General features: G+C 32.7%; 1 protein-coding gene across 1 annotated transcript; it reads left to right on the top strand.

Moving 5' to 3' along the window:
* The first annotated feature begins 13,183 nt into the window (after window positions 1-13,183).
* Window positions 13,184-19,691, top strand: LOC145614723 (protein DETOXIFICATION 33-like). The gene is made up of 9 exons (XM_081669793.1): window positions 13,184-13,804; window positions 14,383-14,578; window positions 17,055-17,400; window positions 17,733-17,819; window positions 17,991-18,047; window positions 18,225-18,463; window positions 18,589-18,707; window positions 18,789-18,875; window positions 18,966-19,691. The coding sequence occupies exons 1-9, from the start codon at window positions 13,538-13,540 to the stop codon at window positions 19,020-19,022; spliced, it is 1,455 nt and encodes a 484-aa protein (XP_081525919.1). The 5' UTR covers window positions 13,184-13,537; the 3' UTR covers window positions 19,023-19,691.
* The last annotated feature ends 2,497 nt before the right edge of the window (window positions 19,692-22,188 follow it).

Raw genomic sequence — 22,188 nt, 5'->3', positions numbered from 1 at the left:
AATAACTGTATACTAAAAGACACACCAGCAATGACACGCGTCATCACCTGGTGTGTCCTTAATTTTTTTTTTTTTTTTTTTTTTTTTTTTGAAATTATATTAAAGAAACAATTTTATACAAAAACAATTCCCTAATGTTATACAATATAATTATTAAAAATAAAAAAGATTTGACATATCTTTAACACAAATTTTTAAAAACATAATTTTTAGTATTGTCTACATCAATTTATACCTTATATATCTTTTGTAATTCAGTACTTTGATCAAATTTGTCAACTATATACTTTGATTTTTGTTGTTTATAAAAACCAATTATAATGATTGTTTAATAATGGTTATTGAAAATTACCGCGCATGGAACGGAAACTAACCTAGTTAAAATCCGAATTCGAGGTTGGGGCGAATTCGGTTTTCATTTATCCCTTTTTTCCTGTTTTTTAAGGAAAATAAGGGACCGCCGTATTCCGGTTCTCTGAGTTTCCCTCGACAATGCCGGATATTTCTCAGATGCCGGGTGGTGGAACGATCGATTCAATCGAAAGGCTAGGAATCGTCTTCTCCTATGCCGACACTACTAAGTCAAAAGCCTCATTTTTTTTCTCCATTGCCTAAATTTAGAAATCTTGCTTTTTTCTATAAAGATTTGTTGATTGTCATGCGATAAGGTATACAAAAAGCTTTTTTTTTTTTTTAATTTTTTTATTTTTATTTTTTTTGAAATACATCAAGCTACCGGTAAGAGTATGATTACTACTTTTTCTCAAAAAAAAAAAAAAAAAGAGTATGATTACTACTTGGTACAACTTTTTAATTTTTTTTAATTTTTTTTTGTTGTGAAATAAGGAGAAATATGAGAGATTAAGAGAGAATTAATCTATCCATGTTATTCTATATGATAGGGGTATATATACATAGAATATTATAAGTAGGGTTTGTTTAGATAACAATAAACCCAAGATCTAGAATATTCTGGAAACATACAAAGAGGATAATGGATATCCACACAATATTTTCATAACACTCCCCCTTGGATGTCCATTATCGAAGATTGTGCCTCGTTAAAACCTTAATAGGAAAAACCCTATGGGATAAAAACCTAATTAAGGAAAAAGAGTACAACATTCTTCGTAATACGCTCGATATGCTGCCTCATTAAAAACCTTACCAGGAAAACCCAATGTGGGACAAAACCATGGTCAAGGGAAAAAGAGTGCAACGCGTATTTTCTCCCCCTGATGAATACATAACTTGAGATCTTATAGTGCCGCAACAATGTATCCAATATGTTTGCATATCTTCTCATATGTAGTAAGTAAAATATCATTAGTTGATCTTCAATTCTCTTAAACTGAAGTTGCGTCTTCAATTCTTCAAGTCTTCTCGTGAACATGTGAAGTGTTTTCATTTCACCATACATGTGTTTATCTCTAATATCATTATTTCAAATCTCGATCTGTTTAGTAGTTGATTTAAAAATTAAACTAATACGATTATGACTTCTTCTGGAAGTCGTTAATGATAGAAATTGATAATCATTATTTGATCAAACTTCATTAATAATAATTTGATGACAAAACTTGATATCATTAATGTCATTCTTCAATTTCATATGAATTAATATAACACATGTAATTATTACATTTATCATGGTTCTTCTAGACCATAATAAAATAGTTTCACACATAAGTATCCCGTTGATATTCTTTAGAATATTCATAATTGACATGATAGTTCTTTTGCAAATACAAATAGTAATTCACTAACTTTCATATGCTCAATCTTCAGGTTGAGATGTCAGTAGTCACATTGACTTATCAAGAGTTTGATAATAATTGAATTGCAATATTCAAGATATAAACTTTGCAGGGCTGAATATTTAAATACGTCGTACATAAGTTCTTCAGGAACTCTTCTTACATGATTCATAACATGCTATTCAATCGACATCATCAATATTTTCATCACAAGTATAAGCCCATTGGAACATAAGTATGTCTTTCTAATATTCCATCAGAGTTGTAAATATGTCTTACTATACTTTGAATGAACATTGACATACACCACAATTATTATATAGATTTTAAAGCATGCAATATGAGATATAAAAATATGATAACATAATTAACAAATTATACAATGAGTAATGCATTTACAACTTCGAACATATGTAATGAATAATCCAATAACCTAAGACTCACACATGCATATGAATATAAATAAGACTCGAAATAATGCAAGACACTGTACAGTGTGGATTTTAAAAATCCATATTTCTTTGGACTTCTGGTCCATGATAAACTTTTATTATTATCATTATGTCGACATTAAAATGGACATATATTTTAGATCCCTTATTCACTAGTCCATTATATCATGCACATGCATTATTTATCGGTTCCATCATATACCGGTATCATCATATTATTCCTCAAGATACAATTTTAATTTGCATGCTATTTTGACAATGATATCTGAATACATTTTTCATTGGTACCATCATAATTTTTCTTACATCATAGGCCATCTATTATAATAATTCAGATATCTATACCACTTTTAGGGTATTTCATTCACTATGGTATTTATATACTATTACACTATTAGTGTTAACTGCACTATCTTGCCAAATATCATATCTATTAAACATATCTTTATTTTGGAACCGATCATATACAACCTACACTTCAGGTGTAGTGATTCAAGTACAATTGGCAAGATTTTATCTCAATGTATACACATAATATGACCAAAATGTATCTTCAACGCTATGCAACATGAGTCATAACTGAATACAAATCAAATCATAAATGTGCAACATATCTTGATAACATATGGACGAAAGTTGGCTAGAAAACGTTTCAAATTACCATTATTTATATAGGGATCATCAGTTTAATTAATTTTTGCCAACTTACTCCAATTCTCCCCCTAAGTTGGTAAAATATCTCATATATAGGGGCATCACAATTCTTCACCAACTTAGTATACAAATTTACAATAAAATTCATTTCATGGGAGGATCATAATCAACGAAATTTATCTCTCAGAATAATTATATTAAAACAAGCTTTTATCTCTTCTAGAGAACAATTTTAAATTATTTCTTCATTAACTCTACATTGCATAATACATATGTATTTATTATTAAATCTTTCACAATTTGTTCTCTTCAGGAGATCAATAATTCAACATCAATGGGGAGACATATGTTGTGCAGTTGAATTTCCTTCTTTTCTATTTCTTATGTGCTGACATGCATACAATAGCCCCAATCAAGAGAATTGTTATACAGATATAAACTTTCTTGTAATTTCACTAGGTGATGATCTTCGGGATCACTAGAAACATTGATAGTATGATACTAGTTACTTAAAATTACCACATATAACTTGTACGTGGTGAGCTTCTGGTCACCTAATATTTGTCAACATATAAATTATTCTAGTGAACTTCTGGCCACCAATTACTTAGAAAAACTAATGTATTATCTCTTGAACTTTTCTTTTAACACAAATTATTAAAAAATCACAATCCAAATATAGCTCAATCTCAATGTTATGTCTTGCCATTTAATTTATTTCATGTATTTAACATTGAGAGAGCGTCAGCACATTATCAAATGAAACTTCAGGTTTCCATAACGGGTAATTATTCAACCCAGATGACCTAATTTAATTATCACATCCAATCACTTCTCTAAATTAAACTCTGGTAAGTTTTCCAACACTAGTGATCACTTTATTATTAATCTTACGTTATGCCATGAATTTGATGTGATATTTGAACATCAACATGTGTTTCTTTATACAATTGGCAAGACAATCAACAAATATTTTATCTAATAATTTACTCATACTCTGCTGGATTTTTGACTATTATCTTGACACATGTTAATCTTGTTGAATATTTCATACTCTTCTAGAGTCTTTTATATAATCATGAAACATATAAATTTTACTAAAAGTGATTTCTTCTAGACATGTAATGGGATTTATCATTTCCTCAAATTTGTCATTATCAATAGTTACTCCATTCCTTTTCCGATGGTTGTTATATTTTAACTCTAATGGACTACAACACTTCAGACGTGCTTTAGGTTCATTAGTAACCGATGTTATCCTTCTGGGACAATAATTTTTTATTAGAGCATTTATAATTAGTATATGATCAATGACATTTATATCCATCTTCAAGATGGTATCATTTCAAAATATATGATTATCATCATGTGGCCACCTCCATTAAATAAATCATTGATATAGACTAATGTATGTATAAAACTGACCATCAACATATTTCATTATTCATGTGCAAGGATTACATAAAAACAATGTAATAAACACTATCTATCTCCCCCTAATCCTTGCATATGGGGTATAAAAATAGTCCAACAATCTTTAAATCCATTCTCCTTTTTAGTAATGCATGTATCAAACAAAGCAAAGTTATTATTTTCCTCTTGCCCAATTATAAGAATCGTTATATTGAAAATTCTCAAAAGTGTGTCATGCTCAATTTCTTAAAATTCATAAAATTAATTTTTACTCAACTGAATATTATGTACTCATGCATGTTTACATTTTTTATGAACTTTTCCATTATATATGATCAATAAAATATCATGGAAATTATTTTTCACTTCTGGGAGTGAGTTAATCTAGTATCACTTATTATCACCCAAAGTTTGGTATCTAGATTACTATTCAAAATCTTTTGTACATAAATTCATTCTTATACTATAGAAACTATTAGAAAGTTCTAAGTCAAATAAGTACCTTCATATTTCTTTAATTATTATCATTATGACCCTTCATAAATTTAAGGATGGGAATTTCAAATCCATATATATGAGTATTTCATGTTCAGTCTACACATCATCATTCATATAATTCAACTTAATGTAGGCATAGAGTATCATATATATAATCGAATTCTATCGCACATTAATCAACATCTCAACATTGATCCTAAATAATTGAGAATAATGTGGGAGTAACTAAAAATATGGGTTGATCCTAAATGGGTGATTCAGAATATATACAATTATACACCAAACTTGGCACTCAATTACTTTTCTACACGAAATTTCATATATAAACTAACATTATTTTGTTGTACATTGCATTATTAACATGATAACCCCATGCAAATTATGCTAAGGCCGATTGATACGAGGAAAGGTTAAGATTAGTCAAAGCTGCTATATAACTTCACACCCATACAACATAATGGAATGTAATCAAGATTGTTGTAAATTAATATCAATTATTCTCATAGAGTTTGTTTTATCCTTATCCATTAATGTGTAAATATCATGGATTTATAGTCATACATCATAAAGATACGCATATTACTAGTATTAGACTATTAGGTATAATGCAAATTTCATCCCTCAATCAAACCAATAAAGATTATTAGTAATATAAGTTGTGGATGAACATATATAGTATAAGAGTAGAGAAGACTCGAATTATTCTATTAATAAGTATGTGGCCTTAAATAGGCTTACAAGAGTGTTATGAATGTATTATACTTTTGGGATCTTAGTTCTAAGAATGTGCAGTACTTGGTTGATGCAAATAATTAATGGGGTGATAGTCTGCAATATTTCGATTGTAATTATGCCTTCTCAAATCAATTTTCTTTGTATAAATTAATGATTCTTGATGTAATTACTTTTATGGCATTAGCCTTTTAATATAATTATCTTTTTCGTTGCGTATAAGGAAAATAACGAATTGTAAAGATAATTTACAAAGTCAATATTAGAGGTAAATACAAGCTATATTTATCTATTCCTAACTACTACCCAACAAACCAAGAAAATAGGAAGTCTAACCACTTTGACTAGTTAAGCAATTAGCTTTATGTTTGTCATCGTAAAAATAAACAATTGGTCAATATTAAGGATGCAAATTAGAATTGATTTCCTAGTCATTATTTTTGGGCTTGGGGTTGAACTAACATGTAGGAGTATTGCCTGATTGCCTCACATAAAAAGAAGCCTTTTACTTAATCTTAACAATATAATTCTATAATATTGTTGCATAACAAATTAAATATATAGTTGACTTTATCAGTTCTTATCTCTAATAAACAAGAGGCTAACTTTATTATGTATAAAGTTATCAAATTACGTTTTTGACGTATAAAAAAAAACAGAATCATTAAATTCTTGTACAGTAATATCAACCATAATCTAATAAAGCTTATATAATGATTTATTATAAAAGAGTATCAATGATAACCATTAATCATTAACAATCGTATACTAAATTCCTTAATTAATAGAGGTTAAATAAAAATATATGAGAATTAACTACTCTAGTCACATATAATTAATTAATCTCAATATGTTGAGAATAAGGATCAATTAATACAGTAGAAATATTCAAGCATAATAATCATGAAATTATATGTACAACAAGCTATTTAATCAATTCAATAAAACAAAAGATTATGCATCAGTCATGGTTTGTCGGCAGCAAATTGGCATATCAAGTTATCAACAAAATTAAAGACTTACATGGTTATACCCCTATATTTATTCTGCATTAATAAAAACAAACTCATATGTAAAATATAGATTAGTCACATGATACCAATAACCACAACATTCTACAAAGATTACTGTGATGTTTTGCGATGAATTTCATACTAATTAACTGGATTTTATTAAGTACTGACCTCGGTGAGGATTGATATTTAACCCCGATGACAATCGATTATCTTATTTCTTCACTTTATCAAGCAGTAGCAATTAATCACGTCTCCAAAGATTGATCTTGTAAATTTTGCGATTGGTTAGAGAATGGTGCTGATAACGTGTTGTGAAATAAGGAGAAATATGAGAGATTAAGAGAGAATTAATCTATCCATGTTATTCTATATGATAGGGGTATATATACATAGAATATTATAAGTAGGGTTTGTTTAGATAACAATAAACCCAAGATCTAGAATATTCTGGAAACATACAAAGATGATAATGGATATCCACACAATATTTTCATAACATTTTTTTATTTATTTTTTTTTTGAAAATACTACTTGTACAAAATTTATTCATCTTTAATATGATGCTTATTCACACAAAATCACCCAAATTTTATATACCTTGATTCCCCAAATAAATAAAACATAATTTGATATAAGATTTAAGTCATCATCGAACCCTTAATCCCTATATTGATTAAAACCTTCAATTGCAATTTCAAGCCCCTAACTACATTGTTTCAAGGTAAATAGCTATATTGATTAAAAATTTCCAATGCCTAAATTGACTCAAGAGCCTTAAACCCTTATCTCACAAAAAAAATAAAATAAAAAAAAGGGGGACAAAAGAGCCTTAAACCCTAAATTTTTTAGAGAACCCTAAATCTTAGAATTAAAAAACTTGATTCTCCAAATTTAAAAATTTTGAATTCCACAAATATTCTAATAAAATCTTAATTCCCATCATAGTATACTTGGTGTTGAAATTTTACTTAAATTAATAAAATTACGTCCTTTTAGGGCATGTTCACATTTACTAAACTAAACTGAACTGATTGGAGCTGAACTGAACTGAATATTTTATGAGAGAAGGAAATTAGGAGCTGAACTGAAATGATTGGAGCTGAATTGAATTGAACTGAACTGAACTGGTTGGAGCTGAATTAAACTAAACTGAACTGAAATTAAGCTGAAGTGAACGTGCTCTTAGTTAAAATTTGCTTTGAATTACAAAGAACAAGGATATACAATTATGAAAACAAGCATGAAGTAAAGTACTAAACAGAAATTAAAAGGAAATTAAAAGCGGGGCATGCAAACGGAATTTTTGGACAAAAATAGGTAGTCAATTTTTTTGGATTTAAAGGCTAGATATTAATTATTTCCAAAAGTGGTAAATTAATAAGCAGTTTTCAATAAAAGATAGAATTGACTCCTAACCATTGGCGTCGAAGTTAAATAGGCTAAAGTTATATCAAATTATTAGCTATGAAAAACATTTTCTTGTAAGAATGGGGTAAACAAACTTCAATACTTCAACAATCTTCAAAAATGTTATAACTTACTTGATTCTTGTCTATATATGTGCATGTGACACCATTGAAAAGTCCTTCAAGTCTACTTTTCTCTTCGTCACCATTTTTAAATAAATAAAAAAATATTACTTATTAGACAAAAGAGTGAACACAAGTCAATTTTGAAAATACTTTCACAAGCGCTTTGCTTCATCTGACTCAAATGTGGAGCAAGTATTATCCACTACCAGGTATGGGCAATACTACCCAATACCACAATATAATTTTTTTATTTTTCTTCTTTTTCCTTTTTTTTCCCTTCCTCTTCATCTTCTTCCTCCCTCAAATCCTTTACCTACCTCCATGGATAGCTCCCATTGCTTCCCAAACTTCCGCCCACCACACCTTCACCTCCTACAGCAAGAAACCCACCCCACCAGCTACTACCTTGGTCGAAATTCAAAAACACGCAACTACCTCCGTTAAAAATCACCGGAAACCACCCAATAAAACATAATCCAAAAACGAAAGACACAAACTTATGGCTCTAGCCATTAAAATCAGTGAGTTCTATGCTGGAAATCGGTGAGTTCTATGCTGGAATCCGTTGAGGTCGGTCGAAATTGAATACAGTACCTGTTTGTCGGTGCTCAGTTATTATTAATTTCTATACTATTATTATTGGTTTGTGTACTGTTATTCTTGGGTTGTATACTATTATTCTTAATTTGTATACTGTTATTGAGAAGAGAGAGACTGCATTTTTACAACATGGGTAAGTAATACGTAAAATTACATTTTTGCCCCTGGTATGGACCCAACGAGCCCATACCTGGTAGTGGTCTATCACTACTCCTCAAATGTGTTCCTAATCTAGAGATGTGAAATGATGTTATTTCAAGTTATCTTCATTCTCCATGTTTATGATACTCAATTATTTTGAAACATATTCCATCTGCATCAATTTCATCTTTAAATCATTAAAAACACCAAAGACACGCAAACGAGGACTAATAGAGCCATAATTTGAGTAAACTATAATATGCACCTAATTGTTCTATAATAAACTAGATTTGGAACATAAATGTACTCAAATACATATGTATATGAATCATCAATGTCATTCATGTATGTAATTTAGCCCTATAAGAACACATAAAAATAATATATTTCACACTTGAGAGCATATAGTTTAAATCTTACTCCCTCTGTCCCTATTTTTTTACCCCATTTGACTGTGTGCGGTCTCCAAGACGCGTATTAAAACGTTTATATCTTTATTTCTATAAACATAAAAATTATAAAAACATGATATTAATAAAATATACAATGAGACGAATCTAACAAGACCACTCATGACTATATTATCTTTTATAGATTAACGGTAAATTATGGTCAAAGTTTTTAAAGTTTGACTCAAAAAGTGGCAATTAGGAAAAAATAAAGGGACGAAGGGAGTAATAACTTGTGTAATCTATAATCTATGTTCATAAAGGATAAATGTTACAGCACAATAAAAGAACACAGAGAAAAACAATATGTGTTTCAAGCTTAAAGAAATTAAAGTGTAATTAAAACCTAAAAGCGTTTGGTTAAATGACTTCTTGTTTTTTGTAACATTGAATTATTTTCTATTTGTATACGTGAAGAGGGAAGTAATTGCATTTAGTTCTTAAGATTGTTGTTCATTACCAAGTTCAACATTGCCATTGTGCACCAAAGTGGGTTGCCCATCATAGTTGTCCTGCAATTTTCAAAGATTTATTGCTCTTATAAATAGCGGCGGCTAATAGGTTGTGCACCCGAGCATACAAATCATCTACAGTCTACACATGTCTTGTAACACCCCGACCCCAAACAAATTAGGGAGAGGTCTATCGTCACGAAATGCGCATTAAAGGGCCAAAAAATGTCCCACAAACCAACACAATTCCTTCCGGCGCATTTTGTCATCACTCATGCGCACTCGAGAAAACTTCGCAGGAGGTCACTCATCTTAAAACTACACCCAACCAAGCACGCTTAACTGTGGAGTATCTTAGCGTATGAATTTCCTAAAAGGAAGATGCATCTTGTTGATATGAGTAGTATATCAAATCCTTTTAAAACAATCATGAGGTAAATTACATGTCTTTATTATTTTGTCCAAAATCTAAACACTTAACTAAGTAACTGTTTTATATTGTCTTTATTGTGCTTATATAAGTTACAGATAAATGATCTAATTGTAGGAGTTTAGGTACGTACACTAAGCAAAATTTCATGTAACATGTACATAGCACCTAATCCAAGATCACAAGCATATACATGCTACAAATCACATAATAATTTAGAGATTACAACCTTTAATTTGATGCATGCATGAATTCATCGATGTGTTCGGTAATAACTTAAAATTCTTTGGCATTAAGACATTTATCTTTTTCCTTATTTTAGGAGATTGGAGCAACAAGTAAAGCCCCTCTACTAGTGGTCCATAAGTGTTGGTTGAAACTCCACCGATGCTATTTGGGTAAAAGAATTCAATCTCCCCTTTAATGGAGAATGATAGGCGATTGCTTTGAGGATATGAGAAGGGAAAACATAGTAACATACGATCGATCTATTTGCTCTATGAAATAGTAAGTAGCCTGTTTTTTTTTCGCAATAAAATTAGCCAAATTATATAATCTCCTTATATACTAATCAGGGGAAAAACCAATACCCTATTTACTCCCAAATGGTCGGCCACCATAGTTCAACTGGGCTCTAGTTTTTCCCTTCGATCCATCATAGTAACATGCGACCACATAAAATCCGTTTAGTTGACTTGAGCTTGTTCCTAATTGAACCTAAAAATCATTATTGATCTCTAACAAGACATAAAGCCGACTCAATTAAACGAACTGTTTATCTCCAAAACTCGATTCATGTTATTTATCTAGTAATTGTACCAATACTTTAGTGACGAAGATGACTGTGCACTAAGGGCTTGTTTGGTTCACCTTATTTTTGCTTAGCTGAACTTATCTAATCTAATCTGATTTGATCTGAATGTCAGATTTGACTAAAGTTTGACCTTAAATATCCGATAATCTATATGGAAATAATATATCAAGTGGGATCTAATAATGAGTATTTTATTAATATGTGATTTTCATAAGTTTTTTCAATACGAAATTAAAGATATTTTAAAAAAATTGCACATAATACGATAATCTGATCTGAACTGATATGAACTTATTTTTTCTGATATGAACTTTATTTTTCTAAAATAAGTATAAATAAGGTGAACTAAACAAGGTCTAAGTTCTAAAAATTGATGGTTTAGTATTCTAAACTTGTCCGAAGCAAAGTCTATTTGGGCAAAAAAATATCACCATAACCCCTATATGTTTAAAACGTCCCTCCCTATTTGATACAACAACTTACATTCATTAAAGTCTTAACTAATCTAATCTACTCCCTCCATCCCTAAAAGAACGACCCATTTGGCCTAATTTTAGTCCCAAAAAGAATGACCCGTTTGTTTTTTCCAACATCTATTAAAATCACAAAATTACCAATATATCCTCAAATATTTTTGTCATGTTGCTCCTTCTCTCTATTTTACCCTTGTATTTTTTCAGATCTTCGTGCCATCTCCTCTCTAAATTTCTAAACTTTTTTCTCTCCCCTGCTATCATTATTTTTTTTTTTTTTTTTTTTTTTTTTTTTGTGTGTGTGTGTGTGTGTGTGTTTTCCCATAGATTTGTACTTGCAAATTATTATTGACTTGTGTTATCCCATACATTTGTACCTGCAAATTAAGTTTCTTAATACACGCAAAATTAACCCAAATGGATCGTTCTTTTGGGAACGGAGGGAGTAATAAATTTAAGGAAAAATACACTTTAATAATCCCAACTATTAGTGATTTATCTACAATAGTCCCAACTAACGATTATTCTACAATAATCCTAACTATGCACCCAGTTTTCCTCCAATAGTCCCAAAAACCGGTTACCTAGTGAAGTGGTAAACTTTTTTTTTTCTTTTTTAAACGCCACATGTCAACACATGATTGACTTATTTTACAAAAAATAAAAAAAATAAAAATAAAAATATCAAAAATAATCCCAGACACCCCTCGTCCCTTTAACCACCTTACACCCACCAAGAAACCCTAGGCCATGGCAGCTCCACCCTAATTCTTCTCCCAACACCGCGGCTCCGCCACCGCCCACCATCGCCTGCCCATTCCGACCAATCGCAGCCTCACACTGCTTCTACCGCTTCCCTTCCTTCTTCCTCCTCCAACCTCAAAAACCACCAGTCACCAAAAATCGCAGACCCGCCCCACCAAGGCACCAACGACCCTCCCAACCCCTAAAACCACCAACCACGATCCACCCCCACACCAACCCCTAATTGCTCGCCTCTTGATCCTTCCGATTTCAGACGAATTTGGGGGACTTTCTCTACATTAATCTCGATTGTTTGGTGCGATTTGGGGCTACTGGTGGTTTTACGGGCAAGGGTTTCAGGGGTGTGGCTGGTGGTGGTTTCACGACAAGGGTTTTAGGGGTGTGGCTGGTGGTGGTTTCACGGGGGGGCTATTGGTGGTTTCACGGACAAGGGTTTCACGGGCAAGGATTTCGGGGGTGGTGGTGGTGCGAATTAGGTTTTTTGGCCGGTTTTGGGGTGCGGCTGGTCGTGGGAGTTGTTTCCGGCTTGGGTGGCTGGAGAAGGTGGTGTTTTAAGGTTGGGCGGCAGGAGGTGGAGGTGGTGGTTTGGGTTGGCTGCCAGAATTTTTTTTTTGGTTTTCTTTTTTCTTTTTTGTTTTTTTTTAAAAAATTTTTTGGAACCACTCACACGCTGACACGTGTCAAACAACCTACAATAATAGGTTGTTGACTAATTTTGACCGGTTTGGGACTGCTAGAGGAAAACTGACCTAATAGTTAGAATTATTGTAGAATAATCGTTAGTTGGGACTATTGTAGGTAAATCGCCCATAATTGGAATTATTAAAGTGTATTTTTCCTAAATTTAAAGAGAACAAAGACTTGCAAAATTTCACCACCTTTACCAAATTAATAAATTCTTATATCAAAGAATTGTTATAAAAATTCTTGAGCAGCCACTTATAAACATGATCAATAAAAATTAAAAAAACATAAATAATTTCTTTCCCACGAGACAAAGACAATTAAACAAAACTCCCAATTTAATTTTCTAAACCCACCAACCAAAGTCATACACCTTCTCACATGATCAAGCGTCACAATTTTTCCCCTCAACTTCCTCACTATACTCCAGCTGCGGACCTAGCTTACCTGCTCCCTTTCACGTTATACATTTTTCATTTTTCAATTCAAATTTTCTGACAATCTTCCAAATACTTATTCAACTCTTTAATGAACCCAATTTCTTGACCCCATCAACCTCTTTTATTCTCCTACAATTTGTATTTACACTACCATTATACCCTTTCTTTTTAAAAAAAACCGCAAATCAAACCGTACCAAACCGAACCCGAGAAAAGCTGACCAAAAAATTCCGGAATGCAGAAAGTAAAAGTAGAAGATGAAAAGCCATTGTTGGGTTTAGAAGTAGAAAACCAGAAGAAGCAGAAATTAAGCTTCGTAAGAGAATTCAGTGACGAATCTAGAAATTTATGGGAGATTGCTGGACCAGCAATCTTCACGGCCGTGTGCCAATACTCGATGGGTGCTCTCACTCAGACCTTTGCTGGTCTTGTCGGAGACCTTGAGCTCGCTGCTTTCTCCGTCGAAAACTCTGTAATCTCCGGTCTTGGCTTCGGTGTTATGGTTAATTTTCTCTCTCTTCTTCTAATTGGATGTTGAATTTATCTTTTGTGCTGTATTTTTGCACAGATTTAAGCTGTGATTCCTTACTCAAAGTACGAGTTTGAGTAACTTTTTTGTTTTTTTGGTTCTTTCTTTTTGGGGAGTTTTATTTTTTAAATTAATTTCTGGGTTTGGTTTGATTATGTTAGAAGTTTTGTTGAAATTTGATTTGCTTTACTTTTTGGTCATGTGTAAAAATGGTGGTTTGAAAATGTTACTTTTGCTAATATGTAATGATTTAAAAAATGATTCTTTTTTCTCTTTTCATCTAATCCTAATTCTATTTCAAATGGGAAGGCAATGAATTTCTTCAGCTTTTAATTGCTAATTTGGACCCACCACTAGTGGGTTCGGACCATCGTTGAAAAGTCAACAGTCATCGGATGGTAACTTATAGTCATGTTGATAATGTAATGTTGTTACATTGATAATTTTATGATTAATTGTGTATATTGGATTTGAATGTGCTACTAGTTCATATTATTTTACAAAATGCACGAATATAATGTTAATTCTAAGACTGAATCGTATGATCGCAGCTCGGAATGGGCAGCGCATTGGAGACATTATGTGGGCAAGCATATGGCGCGGGGAGGCTGAAGATGATGGGGATTTATATGCAACGATCATGGGTTATTTTACTAGCTACTGCTTGTTTGCTCACCCCACTTTATACTTACTCTCCTTACCTTCTTCAACTTTGCGGGAATACTCCCGAAATCTCTCAAGCTGCCGGTTAGTATTATTACTTTGTTTTTGCTTCTGTTCTTAGAAATTACCCGAACTTGTAGTTCAGGCAAACGGGTCATGTTCGTATTTGGTTTCATGTCTCGTTAACACAAAAAAGTCATAATATAACACAGTAATAAATGTTACAAATCAAGTTCGGTTCAAGTTATTCATGCTGGTGTATGTTCGGGTAAAATTAACCAATTTTAGTCGTCGTGCTTTCATGTTAGGTTTGTTTTGTCAACTCTACAAGTATATATAAACTATAAAGTAAAAATTATATAGTATGAATCCAAGATATATACAACATTATCAGTAGCTCACCTACCTAGATAAACATAAACAAATACTAAAAAGAAAAACAATTAATCAATAAGATAAAATTAGGTAACGTGCATTGATTCATTAATAGAAAATTGCACCATTGATCTAGAATTTGCATTAATATGCATTATTACAAGAATCTTTAGACTGAGGAAGATAGTTGGCAGAAAGTTAACATGTCTTTTGGCGTATGAAATTGGTGCTTCATTGACTTATAAACGTGTAATAATATTGGGGTGTTAAGGAAAAACGTGGATTAATTTGCTACTTGCTTCTACAATTGTTGTGTAATCGAACTTCTGTTTGTAAATGGGTTGTTGAAATTGGGATTTGGGACCATTATTAGGGTAGGTTGCAAGGTCTGGATATTCAGTTATTCACATATGACAGGAATTTCATTTTCATTATAATGACTGTTATATGTAATCAATTTTTCATATGGTTGCCAAGGACGGCTTGTTTTCAGTTTTTTTGTTACCTATTTTCAACTTCAAATTTCATATTTTCATACTTTTAAATTTACCCTTGTTCTAAAATTTTGTAACCTATTTAAACATTAACCATTGACTTAAATTTAATAAAGGGATCTAAATTACTCTCTCTCTTTTTTTTTTCTTATATGTATTACTCTATCCGTGTTTTAGTAAGTGTTACACTTACCAAATCCGGGCGTGTTTTAATAAGTGTTACACTTCCTTTTTAGGCAAAAAACTATATTAAAATGTTATATCTTTCTCCTCTCATGGTCCCCATTTAAACCCATTACTACTTTTTTTTTATTATGTTTTTCCTTTCACATTTATTATTTTTTCAATAAACTATTAACCCCACTATCTTTCTTTTACAATTTTTTAATACTCCTACTACCCTCTTACCTCTTATTTTATTTATGTCAATTAAATTGCCTAGAATTATGTGCCGGTCAAACTGTAACACTTAAAAAAACACAGAGGGAGTATTTGAGTTTGCACATTTGCCGAGATAAAAGTACACATTGTAAATTGTACTCGTAATTGATCTAATAATGTAACACTTAAAAAAACACGGAGGGAGTATTTGAGTTTGCACATTTGCCGAGGTAAAAGTACACATCGTAAATTGTACTCGTAATTGATCCAACAATATATTACTCACTTGATACCCATCTATTTATTATATATTAGTTAAAAAATTAAGTCAAATCTAATGTGTGAATAGTGTAAAATTTCAAATGATGCATTAACGGGAGTATAATTTTTGTTTATAGTTAGCCTGTATTTTCCATGTATTATATTCCGTAATCGGTCCAATAGAGCTGCCAATTTCTTATCCGACCCATGAACTGCCCAAAACTGACTTGTACCAAATAATGACATTAGGGCTGGTGACCCATAACCGACTTGATCCAATCTGAAGTCAACCCAAAACAGATTAGACCTAATAACTTAAGACTCAAACACGATTTGTAACCAAATGTACCTGATCCGAAAGGGACCTAACTCCTTATAGACTCACCTGTTTATAACCCAAAACCAATTGAACATTTGAACCTGACTTATAACCAATATAACTCATTTGATACTACTTGTCACCCGATTAACTCAGCCTGTTTGAACTTGACTTGTTCTTGACCTGACCTAACATTTGAAATCAAACGGGTTACAACATAATACAATGATACAATGATACATATATATATGATACTGGTTCAATACAATAATGCACATCTCATACTTGTTTGATACAAACATACACATTTAGAATTGTCACCTCATCGATAATTTTGTTTTACAATGAATTACTAACATTAACAATAAAAAATAAAACGACCTTTGACAAAGCATATGTTTACCAATGACTGTTTTATTTTGGAATATTCAAAAGGTCTTTAACTACTGTCTACAAGTCGTTTTATTTTTGACAATATTTCCTATATTATGTCGTAGTCTATATTAATTTGGAATATAGAAGTACAAACTTTAGAAGTTAGTACATACTTTTGTTGAGATTTTTTTTTTTTTTTTTTTTTTTTTTTTTTATGCTGCCAATTTCCCAACTATAAAACTTAAGCAGTTTCAATTCTGAATCATGTCTGAACTAGTTTTATTAATTAATTTATTTGTTCATTTTATTTTTAATTGGCAATATGATGTACTAACAACGAGAGTTTTGAGTATAGGGAAATTTGCTTTCTGGATGATACCTCAACTGTTTGCCTATGCATTCCATTTCCCTATACAAAAATTCTTGCAAGCACAGAGGAAAGTGTTTGTGATGGCATTGGTGTCCGCTATTGTACTGGTGATCCATGTGACCTTCAGTTGGCTATTTATGCTTAAGTATGGTTGGGGCTTGGCAGGCGCAGCTGTTGTCCTCAATGCATCATGGTGGCTGATTGTCATCTTGCAGCTTATCTACATTTTCGTCACAAAGTCAGATGGTGCTTGGAGTGGATTCTCATGGCTGGCGTTTGCTGATTTATGGGGTTTTGTGCAGCTCTCCTTGGCATCAGCTGTGATGTTATGGTATCTCATTCCTTCCCTAATCTGATACTGTCTTTCAAACTTTACTCATTAACAATGTTCACTTGTGAGTTTTAATGTCTTTGTACCCCCAAAGATGGATAATATCCATCTGCCATGCATGAGCTTGAAAAGTTCAGTAAGTCTTTTTATTTTTAATCAGGCACGATGATTCATTAAACTTAGTTAATTGGCATTAATCCATCATTCCATCATTTTCAGGAAGAAATTTGAGTATAAAGTTGTAGGGGTATTATAGTGGATGCCTATTTATTCCCATGCGTACTTCATGCATGTGTATGTTGAATTTTGACTTTTTGCATGTGCCTATGCAGCTTGGAGTTTTGGTACTTGATGGTATTAGTGGTTATTGTTGGTGTTCTTCCCGACCCTTTGATACCTGTTGATGCCATTTCCATTTGGTAAGATTTTTGAATGGAACCTTTTATCCTTCATATGGTATATATTTAATACTTTAGTCTTCCTTACCTTTTATCATATTATCATTCATCAAGCTAGCAACTAATGCCATTTTCATGTTTCCTTTTTTAAGTTCGTGATTTGAAGCCTTAACTTAATTTTCATGTTTGTAGCATGAACCTACAAGGTTGGGATGCAATGATAGCAATTGGTTTCAATGCTGCCATCAGGTAACTATGGAACTGTACTATAACCTTCGTCAAAGCGCTGAATTGGCAACCAAAAATTAAGAATGGCAAATCTTAGAATTTATATCATGTCGATTGTCAAGTTTTGAATCAAGGTTATCTTATTTAATGTCAAAAAAATACCAGAATTTATGGGATTATGCATGTTTTTTGTAACAGTGTAAGAGTATCAAATGAACTTGGTGCTGGCAATTACAGACAAGCAAAGATCTCAGTAACGGTAGTGTCTGTAACATCAGTAGCCATAGGATTTATTGCCATGTTTGTGGTGCTTGCAACTAGAGATACGTTCCCTTACCTTTTTACTACAAGCGATGCTGTAGCCAAGGAAACTACAAGGATTTCAATCTTATTGGCATTTACAGTTCTTCTCAACAGCCTTCAACCAGTCCTATCAGGCAAGTAGATTAAAGTTTATAAGCCTTCATTTATGGTTCAGTCGATTCTGTGTTTGCCTTTTTTGTTTCAATGTATAGTGCAATTTGTATCTTATTAGACTTAATGGTTTCTCTTCTGTCATTAGGGGTTGCTATTGGAGCGGGATGGCAATCACTTGTTGCATACATAAATATTGCCTGCTACTATTTCTTTGGGCTCCCTGCTGGCATTATTCTTGGATTCAAATATGGATATGGAGGAATGGTAATACTGTAGTTTCATAACCGCACTAATTTTACTGATACAATTTCTGTATATTTGCAAACTCATGATGTTTTATTCTAGGGAGTTTGGGGAGGAATGATTGGCGGAATTTGTTTGCAAACTGTGGTTTTGGTAGTTGTTACAGCTTTCACAAATTGGAAAAAGGAAGTAAGTGCTCATCATTTTGTGCTAATGCTACGAGTGCTCACCCTATTCATGTTCTGTAAAGCTTACATGCCGCATATTTTTGGTTTGCAGGCGGATGAAGCGGAGAGTAGAGTCAGAAAATGGGGAGGATCAGCATCATTTGACTGATTATAGGCATTACAACGGAATATACTGTGCGAAAAGTCATCATAAAAGGCAGTTGATGGCCATTTAAGCTGCAATCGCTTCCATAATTGATCGAAAAACATGGCCATTGTCTAGTATAATGAAATTAGGGGTTAACACAGGCAGGAAACCATCTTCCTAGCTAGTCTGTTTGATTACATATTGTTTAAAACCAAAATAGGTGTTACAATCAAAGAATGAGAAGTGTCAAAAGTTATCATACTACAGTTTAATGGTGAATATTTTTCAAGTCCACTAGTTTTTTTTTTAATTTTTTTTTTTTTTAATGATGTACAAAAATTATTGTGGAATTTTTGACTCAGGAGTGTAAAATATGATGGGATACTTGTGATATTGAGATCACCGATGTAAATTGATCCTCTCAATAATTATATGCATCCAAACTGCAGTGTCATTTTCACTGTCTTTCACTCTAATTATGTGCATCGTTTGGATTAGTTGGTGTGAGATTGAATGCAAAATGACAATAACGTTGTTCTCTTATCAAGCTTAAACTTCTAAAGCAAGCGACTAAAACTAGATTATTTCTTGAAAAAAGAAAAAGATCACCTCTTGAAAATTTCTCAAAATCACAATCATTTCTCTATAATTTCCACTTTTAATAGAGGATTTTGGGATTCCAATTGAAAAAGTGTTTTGGACAAAGTTTGCTATGTGGTGCTCGATTTGTCCAACATGAGGCGTCAATGACCGTGTCAATGATTAAAACTCAACAGAAGCTTAGTAGGGATTTAATCTCGACATGTTTAAGATGTTATGATGAGCTGATACAGAAATAGTTGGCACTGGCAAGGTGACTAAAAATTATAAGAAAACAAAGTGGAGAGAGATTAAGGACAAAGAAACATAAACATTTGGAAATGATTTAGGCACATCAGATATTGATTTTGGTATATGTCCATTTGAGAAGAGCATTGAAAACTGTGTTCTTGACAATGGGTGTGTATGAGATTGAGTGTATGAGATGTGTAAGTTTAGATTCAAATGATTGAATGAATTACAAAGAGCCTATTTAATTACATCCCTATTTACATAACGACTAGTAAAGTTTATTAAAGAAGAATGTTCTTCTATTGTACTTTTGGGAGACGATTTCTTACCATGATTTCTCCAACTTGTCCAAACACATTGTGTGAATAATGTATCTAGAATTCGTCTTTTATTAAGTTCATGTGCTGCTCATGTGTCATGTTCGACAAATGAAGAAATTTTATCCTCCTTAACTGTTTCTAGTATTCTAACTGCGACCCAAGAGACTCTACATTTATAAGAGTTGACTTAATATCACCCTCTCACTTGATTTTACCACTCTACTGCCACATGGACATTGTAGTAGGTGGGTCTTGGGTGTGATTATGTGGGTGTGGATATCCAAATGAGGGGTGGGCGATTGGGCGGGGATGATTTTGGAATTATATCCGCCGAGGCGAGGATGAATTTTAGATCCGCCCGGATGGGGATGAATTTCGGATATGTTGCGGGGATGGAGATGAGAATGTTGGGTAGGGATGGGGATGAGAAGACCAACATCTGCCTCTCCCCTCGCCCTATTTACATCCCTTGTGAGTTTATCTCCAAGTGGAAACTATAGAATAGTCATAAATGGGCATCCAAATATATTCTGAGCATTAGGGAAGGTTAAGAAATACTAGTTTATTTATTGAGATGGTATATAGTAAATTCTTATTATTAACAAAATCGTCATACTTGTATTTATTTATTGAATTTGAATTATCTATACTATACCAATCAATCAATCACTATATTAAAAGACACACCAGCAATGACACGTGTCATCTCCTGGTGTGTCCTTAATATATTTTTTGAAAAAAAAACAAATCTATTGATTAAGGAAACAAATTATTTACATTATAACATTTTCATATAGACGCATTCCATATTTATACGTTGTAATTATTACAGTATATTTTTTTTTTTTTTTTTTTTGACGGGAAAAGAGCAAATTTTATTACTCAAAAGCAGAGTCAAGAGCAATAACAGAGTTTACATCATCAGGCGTTTCTTCTATCCAAACACGCATCTCTAAATAATTTTTGCTTATACGAGCTAACTTATGGGCAGCTCCATTGCCATTTCTTCCAATGTGTGAAACATCAAACAATGAGCAAGACATTGAGAGGTGGAGAATGTCAGCAGCAATTCGACCAAAATAAGAGCTCTCCATCTTCTTCTTTTTTAGGGTGCTGGATTAACTTCAGACTATCAGATTCAAGAGTAAGTCTGTGAAGCCCAGCTTCCAAAGCGATACCAAGGCTATGCCTTGCTGCCATTGCTTCGGCTATATCAACATCAAAGCTGCCCCGAACAGTACAGCAAGTTGCAAGCATAACATCCCCGCGAGCGTCTCGAACTATACCTCCCAAGCCAATAGCCTCATCTTTAAAAATCGCAGCATCCGTATTGAGTTTATAGGAGCCATCAGCAGGAGGTGTCCACACTTGTGGCACCAAGTTTTTCACAGCAATATCAGTGGGTAGAATACAATTTGCCTTCTCAAACTCACTCACAATGCCAATTGCTTTCCTGAGAACATCAACCACTTGAGTATCCTTCTTCTCAAACAACCACGCGTTTCTTTTCAGCCATATTCCCCAAAGTAAGCTCCAAAAAGTATCCCACCAAAGTTTTTCCCTAATCAGCTCACCCTTAACATTACACCAAGACAAGAGAGAATGGAAATTTTCAGTTTGGAAATTCAGTCTAAGAGGAGAGAAATGCCATACATCTTTAACTGCATCACAGAAAAAAAGAGTATGATCAATAGTTTCAGGGGCATTCCCACACACAGGACATATATCATCATTGCAAATTCCTCTCTTTTTCAGATTAGCTCTGACAGGAATGGCTTTATGGAGAACTCTCCACCCAAAATGCTTGATTTTAGGGGGGAGATTTGCACTCCAGAGAGAAGACCAGGCTGCAAGACGAGGAGGAGAAGAAGTTGAAGCACTGCAATGTTTGGTTGCTACAAGCACAGCGTGATACGCACTTCTGACCGAAAATTCACCAGATTTTGTGTAATGCCATGTCCATATATCTTCCTCTCCAAAACGAGCAAGAGGAATTTTAACAATTTCAGCCTTTTCCCACTCAAGAAAGTGAGCAT

Source organism: Chenopodium album, chromosome 25 (genome assembly GCF_948465745.1).
Source record: "Chenopodium album chromosome 25, dcCheAlbu1.1, whole genome shotgun sequence".
Classification (NCBI taxonomy): domain Eukaryota; kingdom Viridiplantae; phylum Streptophyta; class Magnoliopsida; order Caryophyllales; family Amaranthaceae; genus Chenopodium; species Chenopodium album.
This window is presented reverse-complemented; position numbering and strand designations above follow the sequence as displayed.

Bases quoted from the DNA above. Each gene is read 5' to 3' on its own strand.
- LOC145614723 (XM_081669793.1), top strand. From the start codon at position 13,538: ATGCAGAAAGTAAAAGTAGAAGATGAAAAGCCATTGTTGGGTTTAGAA. The intron at 17,820-17,990 runs GTAAGATTTTTG...TCATGTTTGTAG, and splicing joins GTTGATGCCATTTCCATTTG to CATGAACCTACAAGGTTGGG. The intron at 18,708-18,788 runs GTAATACTGTAG...GTTTTATTCTAG, and splicing joins AATATGGATATGGAGGAATG to GGAGTTTGGGGAGGAATGAT.